General features: G+C 39.9%; 1 protein-coding gene across 7 annotated transcripts in view; it reads right to left on the bottom strand.

The window, feature by feature from the left end:
* ZZZ3 (zinc finger ZZ-type containing 3) overlaps positions 1-20,232 on the bottom strand; it is a 43,686-nt gene extending 23,454 nt beyond the window's left edge. For 4 of the 7 annotated variants that reach the window (XM_033151782.1, XM_033151783.1, XM_033151784.1 and 1 more), the window contains exons 1-3: positions 20,137-20,225; positions 11,205-11,355; positions 1,749-3,304 (exon numbers count right to left, since the gene is read on the bottom strand). In XM_033151782.1, coding sequence (XP_033007673.1) covers positions 1,749-3,253 — 1,505 coding nt within the window. In that variant the 5' untranslated portion in view covers positions 3,254-3,304; positions 11,205-11,355; positions 20,137-20,225. Of the gene's footprint in view, positions 1-1,748; positions 3,305-11,204; positions 11,356-19,581; positions 19,729-20,136 lie in introns of those variants that run through there. The other 3 variants (XM_033151778.1, XM_033151779.1, XM_033151780.1) reach the window with 3 other exon arrangements.
* Positions 20,233-20,623: the final 391 nt, after the last annotated feature.

The following is a 20,623-nucleotide window of genomic DNA, read 5'->3' as shown; positions in this document are numbered from 1 at the left end:
CTCCAAAAGTAATAGTAGTCACTGATCCCAGAGATTAGAGACAATCATCTGCTACTTCTGCGTCACAATGTCCAAAGTTACAACTGAGTGTACAAAACCAGATTTATTGCTAGTAAATTATCATGTTTCTCTGTTCATCAGAAAACTAGCCTTTTAACTGGCTTTTAATATTTTAGCTATTCAGTACCCAGAATGCAACTAAATAGTGACAAAATGTTTAACTCCAAGAACATTCTTAACATACTCCAAATCTCAAAATCACATATTAATTCAAAGTAACTTAATATTTCTTGTTGCATATACAAGGTCTTGGGTTATTTACATATGTGACTACTCCATTAGACAGGGGCCATAATTTAAGATCCAGAAGCTGCACACCAACTGTCTAAACCACTACTGATCTAGACCACAAAGCCTACCACACTTTGCTACTTCATCAACTTTGCTACTTCATCAGCCTCCTGTACCCAGCAAAGGCCAAATGTGGGCAGGGGGGGCGGTTAAGAATAATTCACTGTTGGATGTTTAGCTATTGAGGATTCACATGGAAAAGCACTATCTATATACCTTGAAGGTTATATGCAGTTCACAAACCTTCCCAACCTCCACCTGTCAAAATGACAAGCAATATATTTATACAGCTAATAATGTATTAAACCTAATTGATGAACCATATGATTTTATTGTGAGCGAGAGGGATTCATATAAGAAGCCTGATCAGCAGAACTTCTGCTTGCACAAATGGGGACTTCCGCTTGTGTAGTGTGGCTTCCTCCCTCTCTACAGCCCACTGCATGCACCCCAAAATTGACTTGTGGAAGTCGAAGAACCCCAACAGCGCACAGGGAGAGGAGAGAGGGGATTGTTTCATCTGTGCAAACTGAAATTCACAATGCTGAATTCCATGCAACATTACTAGATTTTACAGATGATGGTTTGAGAGTAAGTTTAGAAACTGCTACACGATAAGTTAGCAACGTAAACCAGGTTAATTAATTTGAATCTTATATAGATTAATCTCTTTTGCAATACTATGTAACTGCCATAATAACTGACAATTTATACACTCTGCTATGCACACTAATATCACTATTCTATAGAATACATTATACTTAGCATACTAATAAAATGCAGTTTTCACTCAAACGTTGCAATAAAACCTGAAATGTAAAATTCTAATTCTGAATTAGCTTTCAAAAACAAAAACAATGAAGTTTTACACTGCAATTCTATACAGTGGTACCTCGGATTAAGAATTTAATTTGTTCTGGAGGTCCATTCTTAACCTGAAACTGTTCTTAACCTGAAGCACCACTTTAGCTAATGGGACCTCCCTCTGCCGCTGTGCCACCAGAGAATGATTTCTGTTCTTATCCTGAAGCAAAGTTCTTAACCTGAAGCATTATTTCTGGGTTAGCAGTCTGTAACCTGAAGCGTCTGTAACCTGAAGCGTCTGTAACCTGAGGTACCACTGTACATGTCTACTCAGCAATAAGACCCATTGAGTTCAATGGGGCTTGCTTCTAGATAGATAGATGTAAGATTGCAGTCTTAAAGTCAACTTCCTGCTATATTCTCACACTAAAATAATATACTTAAATCATAGTTCTTGCATAATTCAAGTGTCTTATAAAGAAAACTATTATTTAAATGAAATTACACTAAGGCAGATGTAATAGTATTTGAAAAACTAGGGGCTTGAATAACAAACAAAAAGCAGAATCCATGGTTACCATAGTTACACATACTCTTTGTTGTGTTTCAATGCCACATGATCTGATTCAAAGAAATACACATCAGGCTCTTCCTCTTCATCTTCTACAGCATGAAGATTGGCACTCTCTTTGGCAGATGGTAGGGATCCAGTAACAAGTCTAGCCTCTGGGGGTGGTTTATTTAGTCCTTCATCTATATATTCCCCAGAATCACTTCTCTCTTTCTCATTCTGAATATCTGTGTTTACAGAAGACCCATTGATATTGGTAATACTTGATTCTACATTCGTTTCAGCGGCACTGTGATTGTTCTCCTCAAGCTGTCCATTTTCTCTACATGGAGAGTTATGTTTAGTAGGGCTACCTTTTGCCGTGCCCACCCTCCATGGTGATGTTCTCAGTGTATATCTGTGTTCTTGAGGTTCTGACACAGATGCAATTTGAGTGGAAACACAGTCCAAAACAGAAACTGATGGTTCAGGTTCACCTGAGACTGATGTACTGTCATGACAATTGCCCAGGTTGCTGTTGGTTTTTTCAGACTGTTCTTTTGAGGCACTGCTATCACCCACCACGTCTACTTCCTCCTCAGAATCCCTTAATAAAGGTGACTGGATTTCAGAAGAGGACCCCGTACCCGTACCTGACTCATGTGCCTGATTAGTAGTTTCCTCAGGCAAACAGTTGTTTAATTGTTTGTGGTCCTCTAATGTTAACTGTTCTTGTGAATTTGTGCAAGGCACACTGTGGTCAACAAAACTGTCCTCTTTATTTCTGTTGGGGGGAAATGATGAGTGGGCCAATGCATTTCCATTTTCTGCAACATCTTTTTCCTTAGATGAACAGGAAACAACATTGTTTTGTGCAGTATTACCATCAGGCTGACAGTTGTCACACTTTGCAGCATTTGGACCTCTCCCATCAACTCCATTGACAGTCTGACAACCTGCAAGTTCTTCGGATACTGAGAAACTATTATTTTTTTCTGCACAAGCATTCACTTTTTTAACTTCCCTTTTATCACTATCGTCCAATATAAGACATCGACAAGCTCGTTTAGCCCCTGGAGTGACTGCAGCATTGTCTGGTACTGAACTCTTGTGTTCCAATCGTTCCTTCCCTGTTTTAGAGGACAACACTTCTTCTGAACTGTTTTGTCCCTCTGAACGCAGGCAGCGCTTAACTCGCTTTAAAACTGGTGAATGAGGTTCCCCTTGTTTCTTCTCACAATTGTCCACAATTTGTTTCTCAACACTATCCTTTTCTGAAGCTGATAGTCCCCTCTTTCGAGGGCTTACCCATGATTCCCTAGAACTTTGCTGTTTCACATCGTTACTTCGTGCACTGTTATTTCCCTTTTGAGTCTGCAGAGATTCTGGTTTCTTCTTTGGTGATCTTGATCTTACTTGTGGAAGAGAAGAAACTTCCTCTGGATGAGCGATGCTACGATTTCTTAAAGTTCGGCCACAAAAATTTTCATCCAAACCATTTAACCCTACTGTTGATCTTGTGACACGAGTAGATCGAGAAGCAGCCATACTATGGCAAGTCCCTAAAGTATGTTCCTCATGATCCACTCATTCCGAAACCTTCAAAGAAAGGTAAATAAAACAATGAGAAAAAGCATTGTCTGTAGTAGAAAATATGCTAACATTTCAATTTTATGACTAAATAAGGACCTCTATTATGGTAGTTATCTTGTGACAGCAGGGCAATCATCTAAATTTCTTAGCATATGTTAACACTAACTGCTCAATATTGACACTACTATTTATATAACAGAGGGTCAGAAAAAGGTTTTGACACTAAAGCAGGTTTATAAAATGAAAATCATTTTCTTTCAGTTAAGCCAAATGGAAAAGTTACATAAACCATTGTTTCTGGCATTAAATGAACAGGAAGGATTTCTAATGCATTTAAGAGAACATACAAAAAGGTCCAATCTAGTTTCAACAGTATTTTTTAATTTATAATTCAAAAAGAACTGAAAATCTACAACTCAAGCAGTGGATCATCTACTTCTACACTCATAACCCAAAAGGATAGCCTACAACTAAAGCAGGAGTTGAAAATTTTGTCCAGAGGCATGTTGCAAACATGCTTATCATTTCTGCACACACTTTAAGATGAAAGTCAATTACTCATCTCCCAATACAAATTGTTCATTTCAAGCAAAACCACAGTGATGGCTTTCATCTGTAGAAAAAAAAACAACCCATAAAAGTTATGGCTCAGCATTGGGTCAACCAATGCTCTCTGTTAATAGCACTGGACTAAGTAAAGGAAATAAGCATATGGATATAAATTTGTCTAATCAAAGACAGTCTGCTTGAATTCACTGCTAATGATAAGCTTTTAAAAATGTACAGGAATATATTTCACAATGCTTCCCTTTATTCACAACTAGAATCCCGACCACTAATGATAGTCATCCCTAAAAGTTGCATCAAGTTTTACCTTTGGGGATAAAAATTTCCATGCTTCAAGTTTGTTGGAACTGGGCTACATGATTCCCGACAAATACCTGGTGGGTTCTTGAAACAGAACCTCAGTCATCTCTCCTATGCTGGGTCCTTATGTTAACTCAGTGGCATGTGACTCCCTGTGCCAATGAGTCCTATGCCACTGGTGTAATATAAGAAGCCTAAGACCATGTGGGATATCCTATCACATCTCTTCCTTTTGCCAAGGTCAATCCTTGGAAAACTGAATTAATGCTTGTGTCAGGAGGAGCTGTTGACAAAAACAAATCAACAAGTCAACAGTCAACAAGTAGGAGATCATATATGCCTCTAACTCAAAGCTTGTCTACTGAAACTAGAAATAAAGACTGTGGAAAAATAAAGCAAATGGGGCTAAAAAATGAACATTTACTCAGCAGTATGCCTCATTAAACTTAGTGAAACTTGCTTGTAATCCTGTACAAGACTGGACTGTTACTATTTTATACCACGGTCTCACTGATAGTTATCAAGATGTACTTAATTGATTGAGTCAAATTTACAAAACAACTGCACTAAAAACCAAAGTTAATGGTTGAAATAATTTAGCAGGATAGCACTCAATCATAATCAAATGGAACAATCAAGATTTTTTTAAAAAAAACCTAGGAGACACTAGGACCAGATTCTAAACTCCACTGATTTCGATATCTTATGGAATAAGATGGTAGTCTCTGCTTCATTTTCAGAAGGTTTTATAAGCTAAATATATAAACGTATTAAGCAACAGACAGGCTCCCTAAACCACTCGTGACTTATAAATACTAGAATTATAAGAATTTTGGAATAATATTAGAAGTAACTTATAAATTTAGGAAACATGGATCTGTACACAGACATAAACAAAACCAAATTCTAATGTAAAATAAATTATGCCCACTTCTAAATTGTGAAAATTGTCTAAGCTTTAAAGCCATTTCCTATTTTTTTTTTCGCATTAAAGAGATGGACTGCTGGGAAAACAAAAGTTGAGGCTCATTATTTTGATCTATGTGATATAACTACTCTCATACCCTTTTTCAGGAGAAAAAAGTGTGATAAATTATGTCCTTTTAGTGGGAACAAAGTAGGCCCTACAAAAAAAACCTTGTATATGAATGCAAAGAAAACAGCTAATAATCCTTGCAAATTATCCAGTTTAGTGAAGTGTTTTAAAGGAGTATTCTGCTCATCAACGTAAACATTCTTCAAAAGCAAAATCTGAAATACTTAATGCAAATATTTTATTTGGGAGGATGAAATATTCGTTTTCCTATCCTCCAGAAAGCCATGGTATCAAGGAAGCAAAGCCTAGATGAGATAATCCTAAATGTCTGGTGCACGAAGCATACTATATAGCAGGGATGGACAACAAATGGCCCTCCAAATGTTGCTGGACTATTACGTTAACTGGAACTGGTGAGAGTTCAACAACATCTGGAGGGCTACAGTACTCCATCTCTGCTACATGGAGTCTAACCACAAATGGGGAATATTCTTTGTCCCTAAAACTGAGAATATACATTATTCATGAAAATTTGACAAGGGATTCTGAACTAGTGTTACTGGGTTTGGCAATAAGCAAATGCTACGATGTTTTGATCAAGAAAATAAATGGTTGTACACTTCAAATGGTCTATCCTTAGTAATCAAGCTGTAACTGAATTGGATTTCTGGATTTATCATGTCACACCTTTCCAACCTTTGTAGTCCCACAACCACTGATGCATTCCATGAAGAATGTAATGACACAGGGAAGACAAGCCCGGCCCAGCCATCTGCATGGTGTTGGCATCTCTGACAAAATAACACTCCACTCCACTTTATAATTGCCAGTTGTCCAGCAAATGCAGGGCTGAAGGGAAGCATAATCTAGCCTGATCCATCAGTCTAAGGACAACTGGGATGTGTGTGCATCGGGGAGGGGTGACTATATATACCATCAGCCAGCTTGAGGATCTTCATTGCAGAAGCCAGGGCACAAAAATTCAAACAAATCTCCAAAGGTGATTTAATTCCCCCATGATAGTCCGTTTTGGAAATGTGGAAAATGAAGTTAAACCCCACTTTAAAGACCCTGAAGATCATCTAATCCAGGAGTTGTCAACCTGGTCCCTACCGTCCACTAGTGGGCGTTTCAGGATTCTAGGTGGGCGGTAGGGGGTTCTACAGCACAAGCTGAATCCTCCTTCCATCGAGCACTGGTGGGCGGTAAGGAAATTTTACCATCAAGAAAGATGCATTAGTGGGCGGTAGGTATAAAAAGGTTGACTACCCCTGATCTAGTCCAACCCTCTGCAATGAAGTAATATACAGCTGTCCCATGTGGATCAAACCTACAACCTTGGCGTTATCAGCACCATGCACTAACCAACTCTAACATTACACAGCAAAGAGCATGTGAAGGTTCTGCCCTTAGAACCAACTGCTTCCTTCTTTTATTAGAATCCATTCTTTTTGAAGGATACCTGATAAATTTAAAGTCTTTGATTGCTTTCTGTCCATAAGGAACAATGCCCAAGTCGAGAAATGATGTGGAATTTATAGGGAAGCTCTATGACAGAGAACTGGCAGATATTAACCAAATTAGAATAAAAACTAGTTCTCATAAAAAGTTAAAGACTATACCATAATAATTCATATTTCACACAATTATATTTTATGAAGGGCTGGTTCAGATATGTTGAGATGTGAAATAACTATCTCCATGCAGGTGTTCTTGGTATAGATACACCCATAAGCAAGCAGCAGCATGTGGATTCCTATGATTGCTAAAAGTGTTTCTGAAGCTATCACAATCATGGCAATCTCGGCAATCATGGGTAACAAGGTACATACATATTTGCATTTCACAATGTAGAAAAGCACAAATCCCTAGACAGCTGTGCAGAGGTAGGTGCTACACGTATATTTCCCTGAACAGATATAATCGTGTGCTTGATACAACAGTGCTGTCTCAATTACATAATCTTGTTAATACTATCTTCTGAATCAGCCATTCATTTTCAAAATACTATGTCTCCAAAGTGGATGCATCTCAAGCATTTAGTAGCAGAGGGATGCAAAAAGACTTAGTTTTTAAATTAAATTATAGATAAACATAAAATAGAAAGTGGTGACAAAAGGGTTTTAAGTCACCTGCCCTGGAATATTATTTATTTATAAGCCAATTACATATGCTGCTACGGGTGTAAACTGGAAAACCTGTCCTGCGTGCAGAGCAACTATTTTCCTTGGACAAGTAGCTTCCGTAATAATCTTACATGCAGAGAATCATGTAGCCTATGTATGTGGTGCAGTGGCTTATGCAATGGCCTGCACATCTATATATAAAAAGGCATGAGCAGCTATTGTCTTGCACAAAAAAACAGCTCTCTGAATCACAGCCTAGGTCTTCAATTAGTACCAGAGACAAAAAGCAGGGTAGTGTGACATAATAATGCTAAGAAAGCAATACAAACCACATCCAACAACTTTCAGTTCCCAAGAGTACACTCTCCTCCGTGTAACTAGTGCCACCTCCCAGAATTATAAAGCATAGCAGGCATCCTACTACAGAAACTGGGTGTAGCTTATGTCTGAAGTTGTTACTTTGCAAAACTTCTCTACAGAATACTGAGTCTGTTCAATACATTTTTCATTGTACAGAAAAGCTCAAAATCATTTTAACAGCCACAAGTCTAACAATGCTGGCAACGTAACTCCTTTCTAAAAAGTGACTAATCTCATGCAAGAAATGCAGCCTTTCTTCTTAACATACCATGCCTTTAAATACTAGAGTTAAACAGCAGTCAATACAAATTATCAATTATGATCCAAACAAATTAAAGTTTATACAACCCCATACATTGGGGATCTTCCTTGGGATTTGTATAAAAAGAGATTCTATTTCCACTAAAAATGAAACAGAACAAAGATAAACAAGTTGTCACCCTAAGTAAATGATGGCACTATGTTGATTGGAGAAATATCTGGATTATATTACATTGCATTATAAATTATAGCAAACAAGTGAAACCTGAAACAAATTTTTCAGTGCATCCTCGTCTCCTAACAGGAATGATCCAGGCAGGGGTTCTTGCTAGGCAGGCATAACCTCTTCCAGGATTCTATAAACTACAAAGAGCTCCAAACTCAGGGCATTCCTCTTCTCCACTAGTCCTGTGCGATAATCTGGTTTTCAACATTTTGATATATCACTAGCTAAACATCCATCATACAGTGGTACCTCGGAACTCGAATGGCTCAGTTCTCAAACATTTTGGCTCCCAAACGCCAAAAACCCGGAAGTGCTCTGGTTTTCAAACGTTCCTCAAAACATGAAAGTCCGACACGGCTTCCGCTGTGCAAAAACAGAGTTGCCAGCCAATTGGAAGCTGTGCCTCGGAACTTGAACGCTTCAGAAGTCAAACAGTATACAGTGGTACCTCACTAGACGAATGCCTCGCTAGACGAAAAACTCACTAGATGAAAGGCATTCACTAATGAAAGGGTGACTCACAAGACAAATTTCCCTATGGCCGTGACTCGCAAAACGTAAACGCTTTGTGGTTCCCCCCCGTAAAACCGCGCTTCCTCCGCCCGTGCTTCGAAAGACGAAATTTCCGCTATACGACAGCACTCGCGGAACGAATTAATTTCGTCTTGCGAGGCACCACTGTACTGATATATCACGATGTCTGAAATAAGGATGGAAGTATGTAGAGGCAAACAGTAGAGCTGGGCAATATCTGGTTTTCAACATCGCAATGTATCACCATGTCTGAAATAAAGATGGCGCTATCTAGAGGCATTGGCTGGCTTCATAGATTTCCTGCATCGTGATTTTTGCATAGTGCATGTGTGTATACACACACACACAAAGATTTGTGTTATATTGCTGGGTCAAAAATTATGAAACTGATATAACAATATAGACTTCAAACCGGTTTTGATTGATATATTGATATATCACCTAGCCCTATTCTCCACCATACCCACACTCATTTTATTTTTCCAACTGGTACAGTGGTACCTTGTTTTGAGTCTGGGATCCATTCTGGAGCCCTGGACGCTCCACGAAAGAGATGCTCGACAAAGTGCTGCTCTGCGCACGCACGCGGAGCGGTTTGGGCTTCTGCGCATGCGTGAGCAGCAAACCCGGAAGTAACCCGTTCCAGTACTTCCAGGTTTGCCACGGATGTTCGCCAAAATGGACGGTCGATGCTGCGGATGTTCGCGGAGGTATTACTGTACTCAATTTCCAGTGGTTTCTGAACATGGAGCTGGAGTTTTTTCTGCCCCTTAGTTCTGCATGGTTCCCCTGAGCATGCCAATATTCCCCTTGTTTTACAGTAGACCCATGTTGCCTCTATATCTGTCAGCACTCGTCACCTGAGTTTCAGAGGCATGTAGAGTCACTGATTAACACAGTGATTTACAAAATACATGAGGAGTTTACTCATGACACGGGGCAAGGAAATGGAGGCAGACTTAAAGGCAGGAGGAACATGCATGTATTTCAATTACACATGCACCAATATATATACACAGACCCCTAACATGTGCCAAATAGTTAGGAGTACTGCAGAAGACATTCATTTGTTCTATACTAATGGTCAACAATGGTAATTCAATATTATTATTATTATTATAACAATTTATACACTACTTTTCCACAAATGTACAGTTTACAGAAATCAAGATACCACAAAATAATATAAATCTACAACCTAAAAACAAGACAAAATGTCTATTTATAAAATATCATAATTAGAAATATTTACTAGAGGATATATCACATCCCCGGGATGTCTGGTTTCAGACTTCAAAAGATTCATCCATACATTGGAGAAGAAAGTAATTCATAATACTAAATATTCATTCTTTTTTTATACATGCAGATTTCACTACCTGAACATTAATGCGTTCTCAGGAAATTGTTTGTTAGGTGAGCGTTCGCATAATGAGTCAACTGATTCCTATGCAACAATTTCTAATGTGTCCCCAACCATTGAATTTTGACCCCAAAATGAAAAGAAAACCTGGGAAAAGCTAGGAAAACATTCTGAAACTTGCAAAATGCAAACAAGGAAAGAAAAAAAATGCTCTCTTATTTGTCTGAGCTCTCCCCCTCCCTCCTTCCCACCATGGTTTCTGCTGAAATGGCTTCTGAGGACCAGCAAACTGCAAAAAGTTAATCTTGGTTAAGACTGCTTACAGTCCTGCATGCAGGTCCAGCTGTTTGGATATCTGATTCTGTAATGTGTACAGCAAGTTTTGGATACTAATTGCTTGTGTTTGGATAAGTGAATTTTTGTATAACAAGCATTAGGAAAGTGGGACCTGTGTGTATATGTAAGTTGACAGGTACAGTGGTGCCTCGCTAGACAAAAATAATTCGTTCTGTGAGTATTTTTGTCTAGCGATTTTTTCGTCTAGTGAAGCACCAATGCAAATAGTGGTTTTCGCTAGATGAATTTTTTTTCCCCGTCTTGCGAGGCAGCCCCATTGACAAATTTGTCTTGCGGGGCAGCTTCCGCTAGACGAATGCCGTTCGTCTAGCGAGTTTTTCGTCTAGCGAGGCATTCGTCTAGCGGGGCACCACTGTATACAGTGGAACCCCGGGTTACGCACGTGATCCATTCTGGGTCAGCGTGCATAACGCGGGCATGCTTATCCCGAATGCACGAAAAAAACCCCGAAAACCCAGAAGTAGCGTGATTTGAGCGCTTCTGCACATGCACAAAGTGCGCAGAAGCCTTCTGCGCATCTGGGGGTCACGCGCAAGTCGCGCGTGCTCCGTAAACACTTCCAGGTTGCAGGCGTTCTTAACTCGAACGTCCGCAACCCGGGTGTGCGTAACCCGGGGTTCCACTGTATATATATTCTATCACAAAATGTTAGGTGTTTAAATGGACTTCAGAGTAAATCTAACTGGTCATTAGAATAAATAAAATAACATTTAAAAGATTTAATGATACAAGAAACCACAATAAATTTAAACAAATATATTTCAATTATTTCCTACCATAGCAAAAATGAATAGAATATGAACTTCTCTTCTGAGATTTGAGGAATTCCAGTGTAGCTCCACTAAGCTTAATAGTCACCATTGCTAATGTCCATGATGCATGCCAGACATCATTTTCAAGCAATTTACATTTCTTTTAACAAGGATACTGTAGGAAAGAGACAACAGAATTAAGAAAAAGTCAGTGTATTTACTTTCCATATGGCATGGCATATGACAACCTTCAAAGTATTCACTCTTTCCTGTTTGCAAACAATGTAGGTTAAAAAGGAGTATGGGGGGACTTTTTATGATGGTTCTACACTTACCTACAGGGCCAATTCCAAAATGTGGTCCCATGGGATTTCTGCTTTGCCCCACAGCATATTTGCTGATCCCACAAGGTTCCATCTTATCCCCATGGTGTTAAATATATATTTGAATCTGCTAAGCGAAGTAGTTCAAGGAGTTGGAGTGTATTGTCATCCATTTGCAAATGACACAAAGCTCCATTTTACATTCCCTTCAGAGCCTGGTGGGAATAGACCAGTGTCTGGATGCAGAAGTGGAATGGGTGGGGGCAAACAAACTGAGATTTAATCCAGACAAAACTGGCAGTTTGTAATAGGTTCCTCAGCCTGGATGAGTGGGATTCAACACTGCCTTAGAATGACCAAGGCTGAGGTTGCTACTAGAACCATCATTTTCATTGAAGGCTCAAGTGGCACATGTAGCACTGAATGCTTTCTAACAGCTTAGGGTGGTATTCATTAGGACATCAAATGCAGGTGGATAATCTAGTTGGCATAATCCACTAGTTGAAAAGCAGTGCTCTATATTATCACAATCATGCTTTAATTGTTACAGCAATCAGTTAGCATGGATACTTGGTAAGTGTGTGGGGGTATGGGTATGTGTATGTGTGTGTATACTTTTTTCCCCTAGTGAACTTGTTCAATTCACCAAAACACAGTACAGTATTTTTACCTCCCTATTACATTTATAACAGTCTTAAACTAACAAAAACCTATCACTACAGGAGAAAAACATGGCATTTGGCCTCTCAGACTCTCACACAAACAGAAAAGCAGTATCTCTAGCAATATCTTTAGCAAGGACACAAAAATTCCCTGCAATTCCTCTAATAAGTAGCCTCATTAGAGAGAGAAAGCCTCTCACTATAATATGACCATTCCCGGAGACACTCTTGCCAAAGATACTATCATTTCCTAAGTGGTGTGAAATATACATAAATCACAGATTTGTAGTTGAGGGGGAAGCATTATTTTTTCACATGTCCATAAATGGATTGTTTTGATTCTGTTTTCCTTACCATCAATTACCAAAGGTAGGATCCATGCTACCTAGAGTTAAAATAAATACTGTATATCACAGAACACTGCATTCCTTGTATTGCTAGTACAACAGGTTCCAATATATTCACCCCAATAATGTGTAGAAGGCTTTCTCTTCTTTTCAGTATTCAGCATAGTCAATACCATGACTAACTAACTTCCTGCTTTTATCAGACATACCACAGGTAGCACAAACACCACAAATTTGTGCCATGCCAGGACAGGGCTATGGCATAGAACTAAACCAGTATTCTACTATCCCAGTGTACTTCTCCCCGCTCCCCAGCTTAGAGACTAAAGGCAAAGCTACATCAAGGCATATGGGGCTACCTAAGTACACAGTGTGCACTAGAACTGTGGAAGTTTGGAAATAATAAGCTACAGTTCTTGAAAGTCATGTGATTTTTTAAAATCACCCTTTCTGTTACCTCTCAATTCATTTAATATGCAAAAGCATAACTTGCCTAATTCAACAGGTATTACTGTATTATTGTTGTTGTTTGGAAGGGGGGAATCGCTAGTTTTCATGCTTCATCAATATGCAGTATTCTAAGTAGAGTATAGATAAAGTAAGGTTTGCTTCATCACCTTCAAGAGCAAGAGTCTACAATATTCTCCTGGAAGTAATGTGCAGAATGGTTGCTGGCAGAAACTTGATAACTACATTTTTACACCAAGTCAGATGAGGAAATAAGTTGTGAACTGTCAATGGATAGTTTTGGTTTACAACTAACATTGATGGCCAACTTATGTATTCTCAAGAATCACTATTTTATTTATACCTAATGAATTTCTAAATCATCCCAGAGAAGCTCATTGACAGGATTACAACCAATGCCTCTTCTATATATCCTAAAGTAAAGAGCAGCAGTTACTGGAAGAGTTACGTTTATCTACACATTATCTATTATTGTAATCCAAAGATCAGAGCATGGAAAGGCAACAGATGAGAATAGAACAAATCAAGGATCAGGAACCTAAGTGCATCACTTTTGTACCCACTGCTGGGCAAGATAGGTTTATACAGGAGTAATGGTGGGCTGGGATTAGTCACATTCTGGCAGTATGTAGCTGGCACTCCTTAGATTGCCTGGGAGGTTTTTCCTAAAATATGCTAATCCTATGGAAGTTCTCTGTTCCAAAAGATAGTTTTGTGTCATACATTCTAAATGTGAGAGAAGGAAGGGGGGAAATAAACATTATTTGCCATGATAAACCAACATAAGAAATCGATCATCCAAATTCCACATACTTTAAAAGTTGAACTAGAGTTTGCCGGTAATTCAATTCCAGCCTCTTTTGCCAGAGATTGAATAGTAACTCATTTGATCTTACAAAGCTTCTAAGTATTTATTACAGGTAGGTAGCCGTGTTGGTCTGCCATATTCAAAACAAAATTAAAAATTAAAAAAATTCCTTCCAGTAGCACCTTAAAGCAGTGTTTTTCAACCTTTTTTGGGCAAAGGCACACTTGTTTCATGAAAAAAATCACGAGGCACACCACCATTAGAAAATGTTTAAAAATTTAACTCTGTGCCTATATTGACTATATATAAAGTAATTTTTCAATTTTTCCCACGGCACACCAGGCAACATCTCACGGCACACTAGTGTGCCGCGGAACAGTGGTTGAAAAACACTGCCTTAAAGACCAATTAAGTTTGTTCTTGGTATGAGCTTTCGTGTGCATGCACACTTCTTCAGATACACTTCTGTTTCAGTGTATCTGAAGAAGTGTGCATACACACGAAAGCTCACACACGAAAGCTCATACCAATAACAAACTTATAGTACTTGGTCTCTAAGGTGCTACTGGAAGGAATGTTTTTATTTTTTATTTTGTTTTAAGTATTTATTAGTTACATTTTCATGTCTTTGTGTGATTTAGTGGGCATTTATGATTTTTTTAAACTTATGACAAAGTTTCACTATCAGCAATGTTATAATAAACTGGCTATTCTTTGTTTTGCTTTGTATTTTCCCAAATACAAATGTAAACGTATATTAAATAGCCATTAGCAACATTCTCAGAAACATTCCTCACAAATGCAATATAGTATAAGCCTTATTCTACATCACCTAACTCTGCAATTTTTATATGCCCAGTCAAAACAGTAGACAAGTTCATCCATAGGTCACATGAGGCACTCCTCCAATCAAGTATGAAGAAGCTGAATGAGGAGGTGTGGGGGAATGCCCTGTTTTGAAACTGTCACTCCACCTTGAAAGGACACTTGCAAATAGCATATGAAGTTAATAGGTGCTGGAAATGAATAGGAATCTTTACAGAGCCCAAAGTACCACTGCCATATGAGGCGCAACATGTTAATCTTTGGGAACGAGGGAGCTAGAGAAATTATTTCTCAGATGAGATATAATTTAGTTGTAAAGGTGTATCTCACATCACATGAAGCCAAATGTTATCCATAACCCTGGTAACTTCTATGATAGATTACTACAACAGGCTTTAAATGTATGTGCTACTTGAGTCGCTTCAGGAACCGCAGCTAGACTCTTAAGAGATCGTATCTCATCTGTATTGAAAGAATTCTACTAGTTCCTGGTATGTTTCAGAATTCAATTCAAAGTGTTGGTCTTAGCTTTCAAAGTGACACCCAGGGGCACCACAGTACCCTTAGACACATAACACTGCACACACCAACGCTAATATATATATATATATATATATATATATATATATATATATATATATATATATATATATTTAAAAACCACAGAAAAAAATAGTAAGCTGTTTGGATTTTCTGTTATTTTGTAAATGTTTCACATACTTTTTGGGGGGGGGGTCTGCTTTATTTGTTTTAGGGGAGTGTAGGATTTATGTTTGTTTGTTTGTTTGTTTATGCCTGCTTATGAGAAAGTTACTTCTTCTGTGAAATGGGTATTCTGTGGTGTACATGACTATTTCTTAGATTTTCAAATAATAATCTAGACCCAAAAGAATATAAAATAATGACACATTAAATTATGGGAAGTCATAGCCATTAATAGTACTGTCTTCCATCTATTAAGGTAAGTATCAAAATGAGGAAAAAGTCATCCAACCTGTTGGCTTGTTTCATAGATTGGGATATCCAATTGCTTGTTAGTCGTTTGAGCTTATCCAGTATTAACACCAAGTTATGCTCAAATGATGTCAATATAGAGGAGTGACCTCCATTGATGCTGTAATCAGTTTGGCCACAATAAGTCCTCAACACAGCAATAAAACCCAATACAAGAGTGAGGAACTATAGTATTGGTTGCTGCCCTGTTTTCTTAACCCTGAAATAACTTTTATGTTGCATTGTAGCTTATGAATTTATTTATTTGTATTATTTGAACACATATTGAGAAAGTTTCATGCCAAAAGTAAGGAAACAAGATAGGCTATAATAGTAGGAATGGCAACTTTATATATATATATATATATATATATATATATATATATATATATATATCTTACATGTATAACCAATATTCCTACACAATTGTGAAAGGCCTCTCTAATAGGATGTTACTATATACTGGAAATGTTAAATTAAAAGCCTGCGCAAAAAATAAAAATATAAAATATAAAATTTAAGCATGGGGGAATGATGGCTCCTTGCCATCTTACTAACTTCATGCAATGTTAAAAATGTGTAAAATAGGTAAACATACACAGTTGATAAACTAGAAGTCTGTCCAGCTTGTCAAGGCATACAGCAAGAACCTTCTCGGATATCCAAATAGGACTCTGGGTAATATATGCCAGCTGCTTAATTACACACCTAATGTGTACACTGTGCTATTTTAATGATAATTTTGTCATTTAAGTTTTGCCTAGGAAATATTTTGTGCATTTTCCCAAAACAAACAAAAAAATTGCACTGTCCCTAGCACACTACATATAGGTCTGGTTCACACATTATTATTATTTCCTACATTTTGCCAAAAAGGAGACCAAGGCAGCTAGCTATGATCCTAACACTAAGCCATGGTTTGTTTGATTGTTCAAACCTAGCATCTTCACTATCACTTGCTTAATGCTAGCAACCTTGATTTATTTTAATTAGCATTACATGTGAATCTGGCACCCTTCCTTAAACATGGTTTGTTTGTTTTTTGTAACCCCCATCCTAGATGCTAATGAAACATGAAGCAACAGCAGCTGGAAAACAAAACAAACTTGGGAGAAATAAGTTAGGACTTGTTTGATTGCCTATGAGACAACTCATAGCTAACTCGTGGTCCGTTAAACAAACCATGGCTTTGTGTTATGTGAAAACAATATCATAGTAAGGGAACACATTGACATTTTATTGACATCTTTTAAGATACTTCAATATCAAACTTCTTAATATTAGCTGAGACTCTGGAGACCTATATATGTTTTCAGAAGGCTGAAATCCTAAGTACAGTTATACTTGGGAGTAGCTCCCATTAAATACACAAGCTATAAAAAGTTGAGAGAACAATGCAATAGCCAAGGCCAAGAACTGCTGTAGCAATAAATAACTACTTAGGATAGAGTACAATAACTTGTTTATGAAAATAATACAATGAGAGCTACAAAGTGCTTTTCTACAGCACAAAGTGAAATAAGCAAAAATATATTGTAGGAACTGAAGCCTAACCACCACCAATCCAAGCATTTTTCAGTGAACCTGGGTTAAGAAACATAGGAATTATTATATGCATTTGTATGTAACCTTCCAATGACTCCTAAAGATCCACTCTTCCACAGAAAAAAAGAGTGAGAAAAAAGCAAATCGGACCGAAGAAGTAGGGGAATGAGATACTTAACACCATCTTCCCTCTCAAACTCCTTCCCCTATTCTGCAAGGTGCAAATGTGTGTTTGCAAAGAAAAAACACATCTAGAACAATATTGTGTTTGTGGGTCAAACTTAGATAGCATACTGTATGACATTTAGAGAATTCGGCTAGCTTTTAGAACTCTAGCATTCTCAGCAATCCACTATATCAGGCATCCCCAACCTGCGGCCCTCCAGACGTTTTGGCCTACAACTCCCATATTCCCTAGTTAACAGGACCAGTGGTCAGGGATGGTGGGAACTGTAGTCCAAAACATCTGGAGAGCCGAAGGTTGGGGATGCCCACACTATATTTTAACAAGCAACTGCACTCGTTTCTTGTACAGCTGGATAACCAACTTTTTCAATAATTTCAACTATTTCTGTAAAATTTAACAAAACCAGAATTATTAATATAATTGCAGGCAAAGTTGTAGCCAGCCAAGTCATAATCTTAATTTGAAATCACCCATAAACAGCAGAAATAGAACTGCAGTTATGTATACTTGCTAATAAATTTACTGTAAAAGGAATGCAATCTGCAAATTCAAGTTGAACAAAAAAATTATGCTACTGAAATCATTCTCAAAATACCTAATTTGCAACTAATATGCAACATGTGTGGTAGTTAAAATACATAGCAAAGAGAAAATGCATTATTTTGAATTTCCCTCACAAACTTTATATAAAATTATACTAGGAATATTTTGTTTGTCAGAGGTAAAATCCCAATCCCAGGAAACAAAGATCTCAAAAGTACAAGATAATACAAATGATCTTGTAACAGAATCACATTAAAACATATTAGAGGATGGAGCAAAAGAACAACTGTTGGGGGGAGTGCTTAAAAATGGAAAGTGTAATGCTGGTGGTCAACAAAAGAGGTTTCAGGACTCTCTCAAGGCAAATCTTTTAAAAATGTAGTATAAACACAAACAACTGGGAAACACTGGCCTGAGAGCGCTCCAACTGGAGAACAGCCTTTACCAAAAGGTGTCATGGACTTTGAAGACGCTCAAACTCAGGATGAAAGGGAGAAATGTGCTAAGAGGAAGTGGAAGGACATGTGGATCCAGAATTGACCTCCACAGTCACTTACGAACTCACTGTTAAGACCGTGTTCATGGAAGGTAATCTTACTCGGCTACGAGTGATCGCTGAAGAGAAAAGGAGATTCAAACAACCCAAGACAAACTACGTTGACTGTGCAAGTTTACAGAGGAATGCACAACCCTGCACAAGCGGTACCTAAAGCAAAGATTTGTAAATGTATTGCAGCATGTACTTTGCAGGCAAAAGCCAATTTCATCAAAGGAAATGGTGACTAATAAGTAGACCCATTTGGCTCTGCAGATGTTCCTAGACTCGGATCAGGCTCAGTCAGCATGGTCAGGGAGTTGTAACACAGTAACCTCTGGAGGGCCACAGGCTCCCATCATTTTCTACATAAAATCTACTGTGGGTAATATCCTGCTCAGCAGTCAACAGCAAGTGGTGCAAAATATGCTTTCAGAAACTAACAATAATGTACTCTGCCAGTCTGCTTACCTTTGCTTTTTCTAGAATATCTTACGGGCTTAAAAAAAAATATTGATAACCAAACTTGTGAGTCCGTCTAGCAGAGAACAGGATTGGCAAACAGGGCTCCAAATTAGGGCTGTTGCGTGGTGTTTATTTTGCTGGGTCCAGTTTTCCTAAGGAACTTGCCTTGCAGGCCAAATTGTCTCCCAGAGCTGATCAGGTCAGTTACAAGTCCTTTAGCACATAACAGCCAATACTATAAGATGCCCAACTAAGGCAAGTGGGAAGTAGCCATGTGGCCCTGACTAAGGTATTTTGAACCAAAGTTGGGTATTGGAGGTGGTCGAACTTTGCGGGAAGAGTGTACATGGAACGGTTTTAAGGGGCCGAGGAGCCAATTGGGCTGACCCAATGAGTATCAATAAAAATATGACATGGGGGCGCCCTCAAGACTATGTGGGAACCTGTGGTGAGAACCTGAGAAGCGGCGAGGGGTGGGGGCGCCACGGAGCGACTGTGGGGAAAGCACAGGGGGGAGGGGAGGAGCCCGACGCGCACAAAACTCTCGCAGGTCTAACTCCCCCTGACGTTCAGCCCCGCCCCCACGCGCGTCGTCGGACTTAAAGAGGCCGGGCCTAAAGGAGCTCACGGCGCGCCACCCCCTCCCTCTCTCGCTCCTTCCCTCCCACCTCGCTTCCCGGTTGCCCGTTACCATTATTACCCATCACTCTCAGCGCAGCGCCGCCATCCTGCCTCCGGCCAGCTCCCACGGGAACTAGGGCTGACCTCGCGAGAACTCCCACCTCAACGCGCGCACACCCCTCCCTCTGCCTCCTGCGAGCCCAACATGGCGGAAGCGTCGCGCACGTGTCCGCGTGTCCCAGATATACTGTATATACACAACAGCGCCCGCAGTACGCCGTGCGCGCTCCCCCGCGCACGTGGAAAATGGGAGGGCGGACGGACAGATAGTAAAATGGTCAATGGCTGAGGGAAAGGAGCGGTTGCGTCGCCGCGCATGCGCACGACGCACCCTTTGGTTCAGCAGCTGGGATTCGAACGAGGCGCGCGAGCCTCCTCCTCTCCCCCTCCCGCTCCCGCACGCGCAGGTCACATGGGGATATAATACCTCCCCCTCCTCCTCTTGTTCGCGCTCTCTCCCTCTCCGCGCTCCTTCCCCCGGCCTCCTCCCCTCACCCGCTGCACCATCCGGGTCTCTCCGCCTCACCAGTTTCACACACACACCCCACGCTCGCCCCGAGGGAGGCGGCCTGACCTGGTTGCTGAGAGACGCGAAACTCAGCCCGGTGGAACCGAAGCAGCGGCTTCTTGTTCACTTTGATGCTTTTCAGCGGCAGCCGCATCAGACGTCAGCGCTCGCTCGTTCGCTCATCCGCCCCCCCCCCCCAAACAACCCAACGGCCGCTTGACTCCCTTCAGCGCCGCGCGGCGGCGGCTCCGCTTCCGCTTCCTTCCCTGTCTCCCTCCCTCACCCGCCTCCCCCCCCCAGCCCCATTCCCTGCGCAGCCCGCGAGTGGGGGCCGCTCCCTGCAGCTCCGCCTGCTGGTAAACGCAGGGAGGCGACGGAGGCGGGAAAGAGGCTCGGGACGGAGCCGCCCTAGAGCCGGTGGGATGAGAGGTTGGAGCTCTTCGTAACTCTTGCCAGTGGCCTGTTTTCAGTATTAGAAACCCCCACCCCCCCAAAAAAATCTGGAAGCACCCCCAGATGACAGATTATTGGGGCGAAAATCCTCCCACTGCGC

Source organism: Lacerta agilis, chromosome 6 (genome assembly GCF_009819535.1).
Source record: "Lacerta agilis isolate rLacAgi1 chromosome 6, rLacAgi1.pri, whole genome shotgun sequence".
Taxonomy (NCBI): domain Eukaryota; kingdom Metazoa; phylum Chordata; class Lepidosauria; order Squamata; family Lacertidae; genus Lacerta; species Lacerta agilis.
The sequence above is the reverse complement of the archived record's forward strand: the minus strand, read 5'-3'. Positions and strand labels throughout refer to the sequence as shown.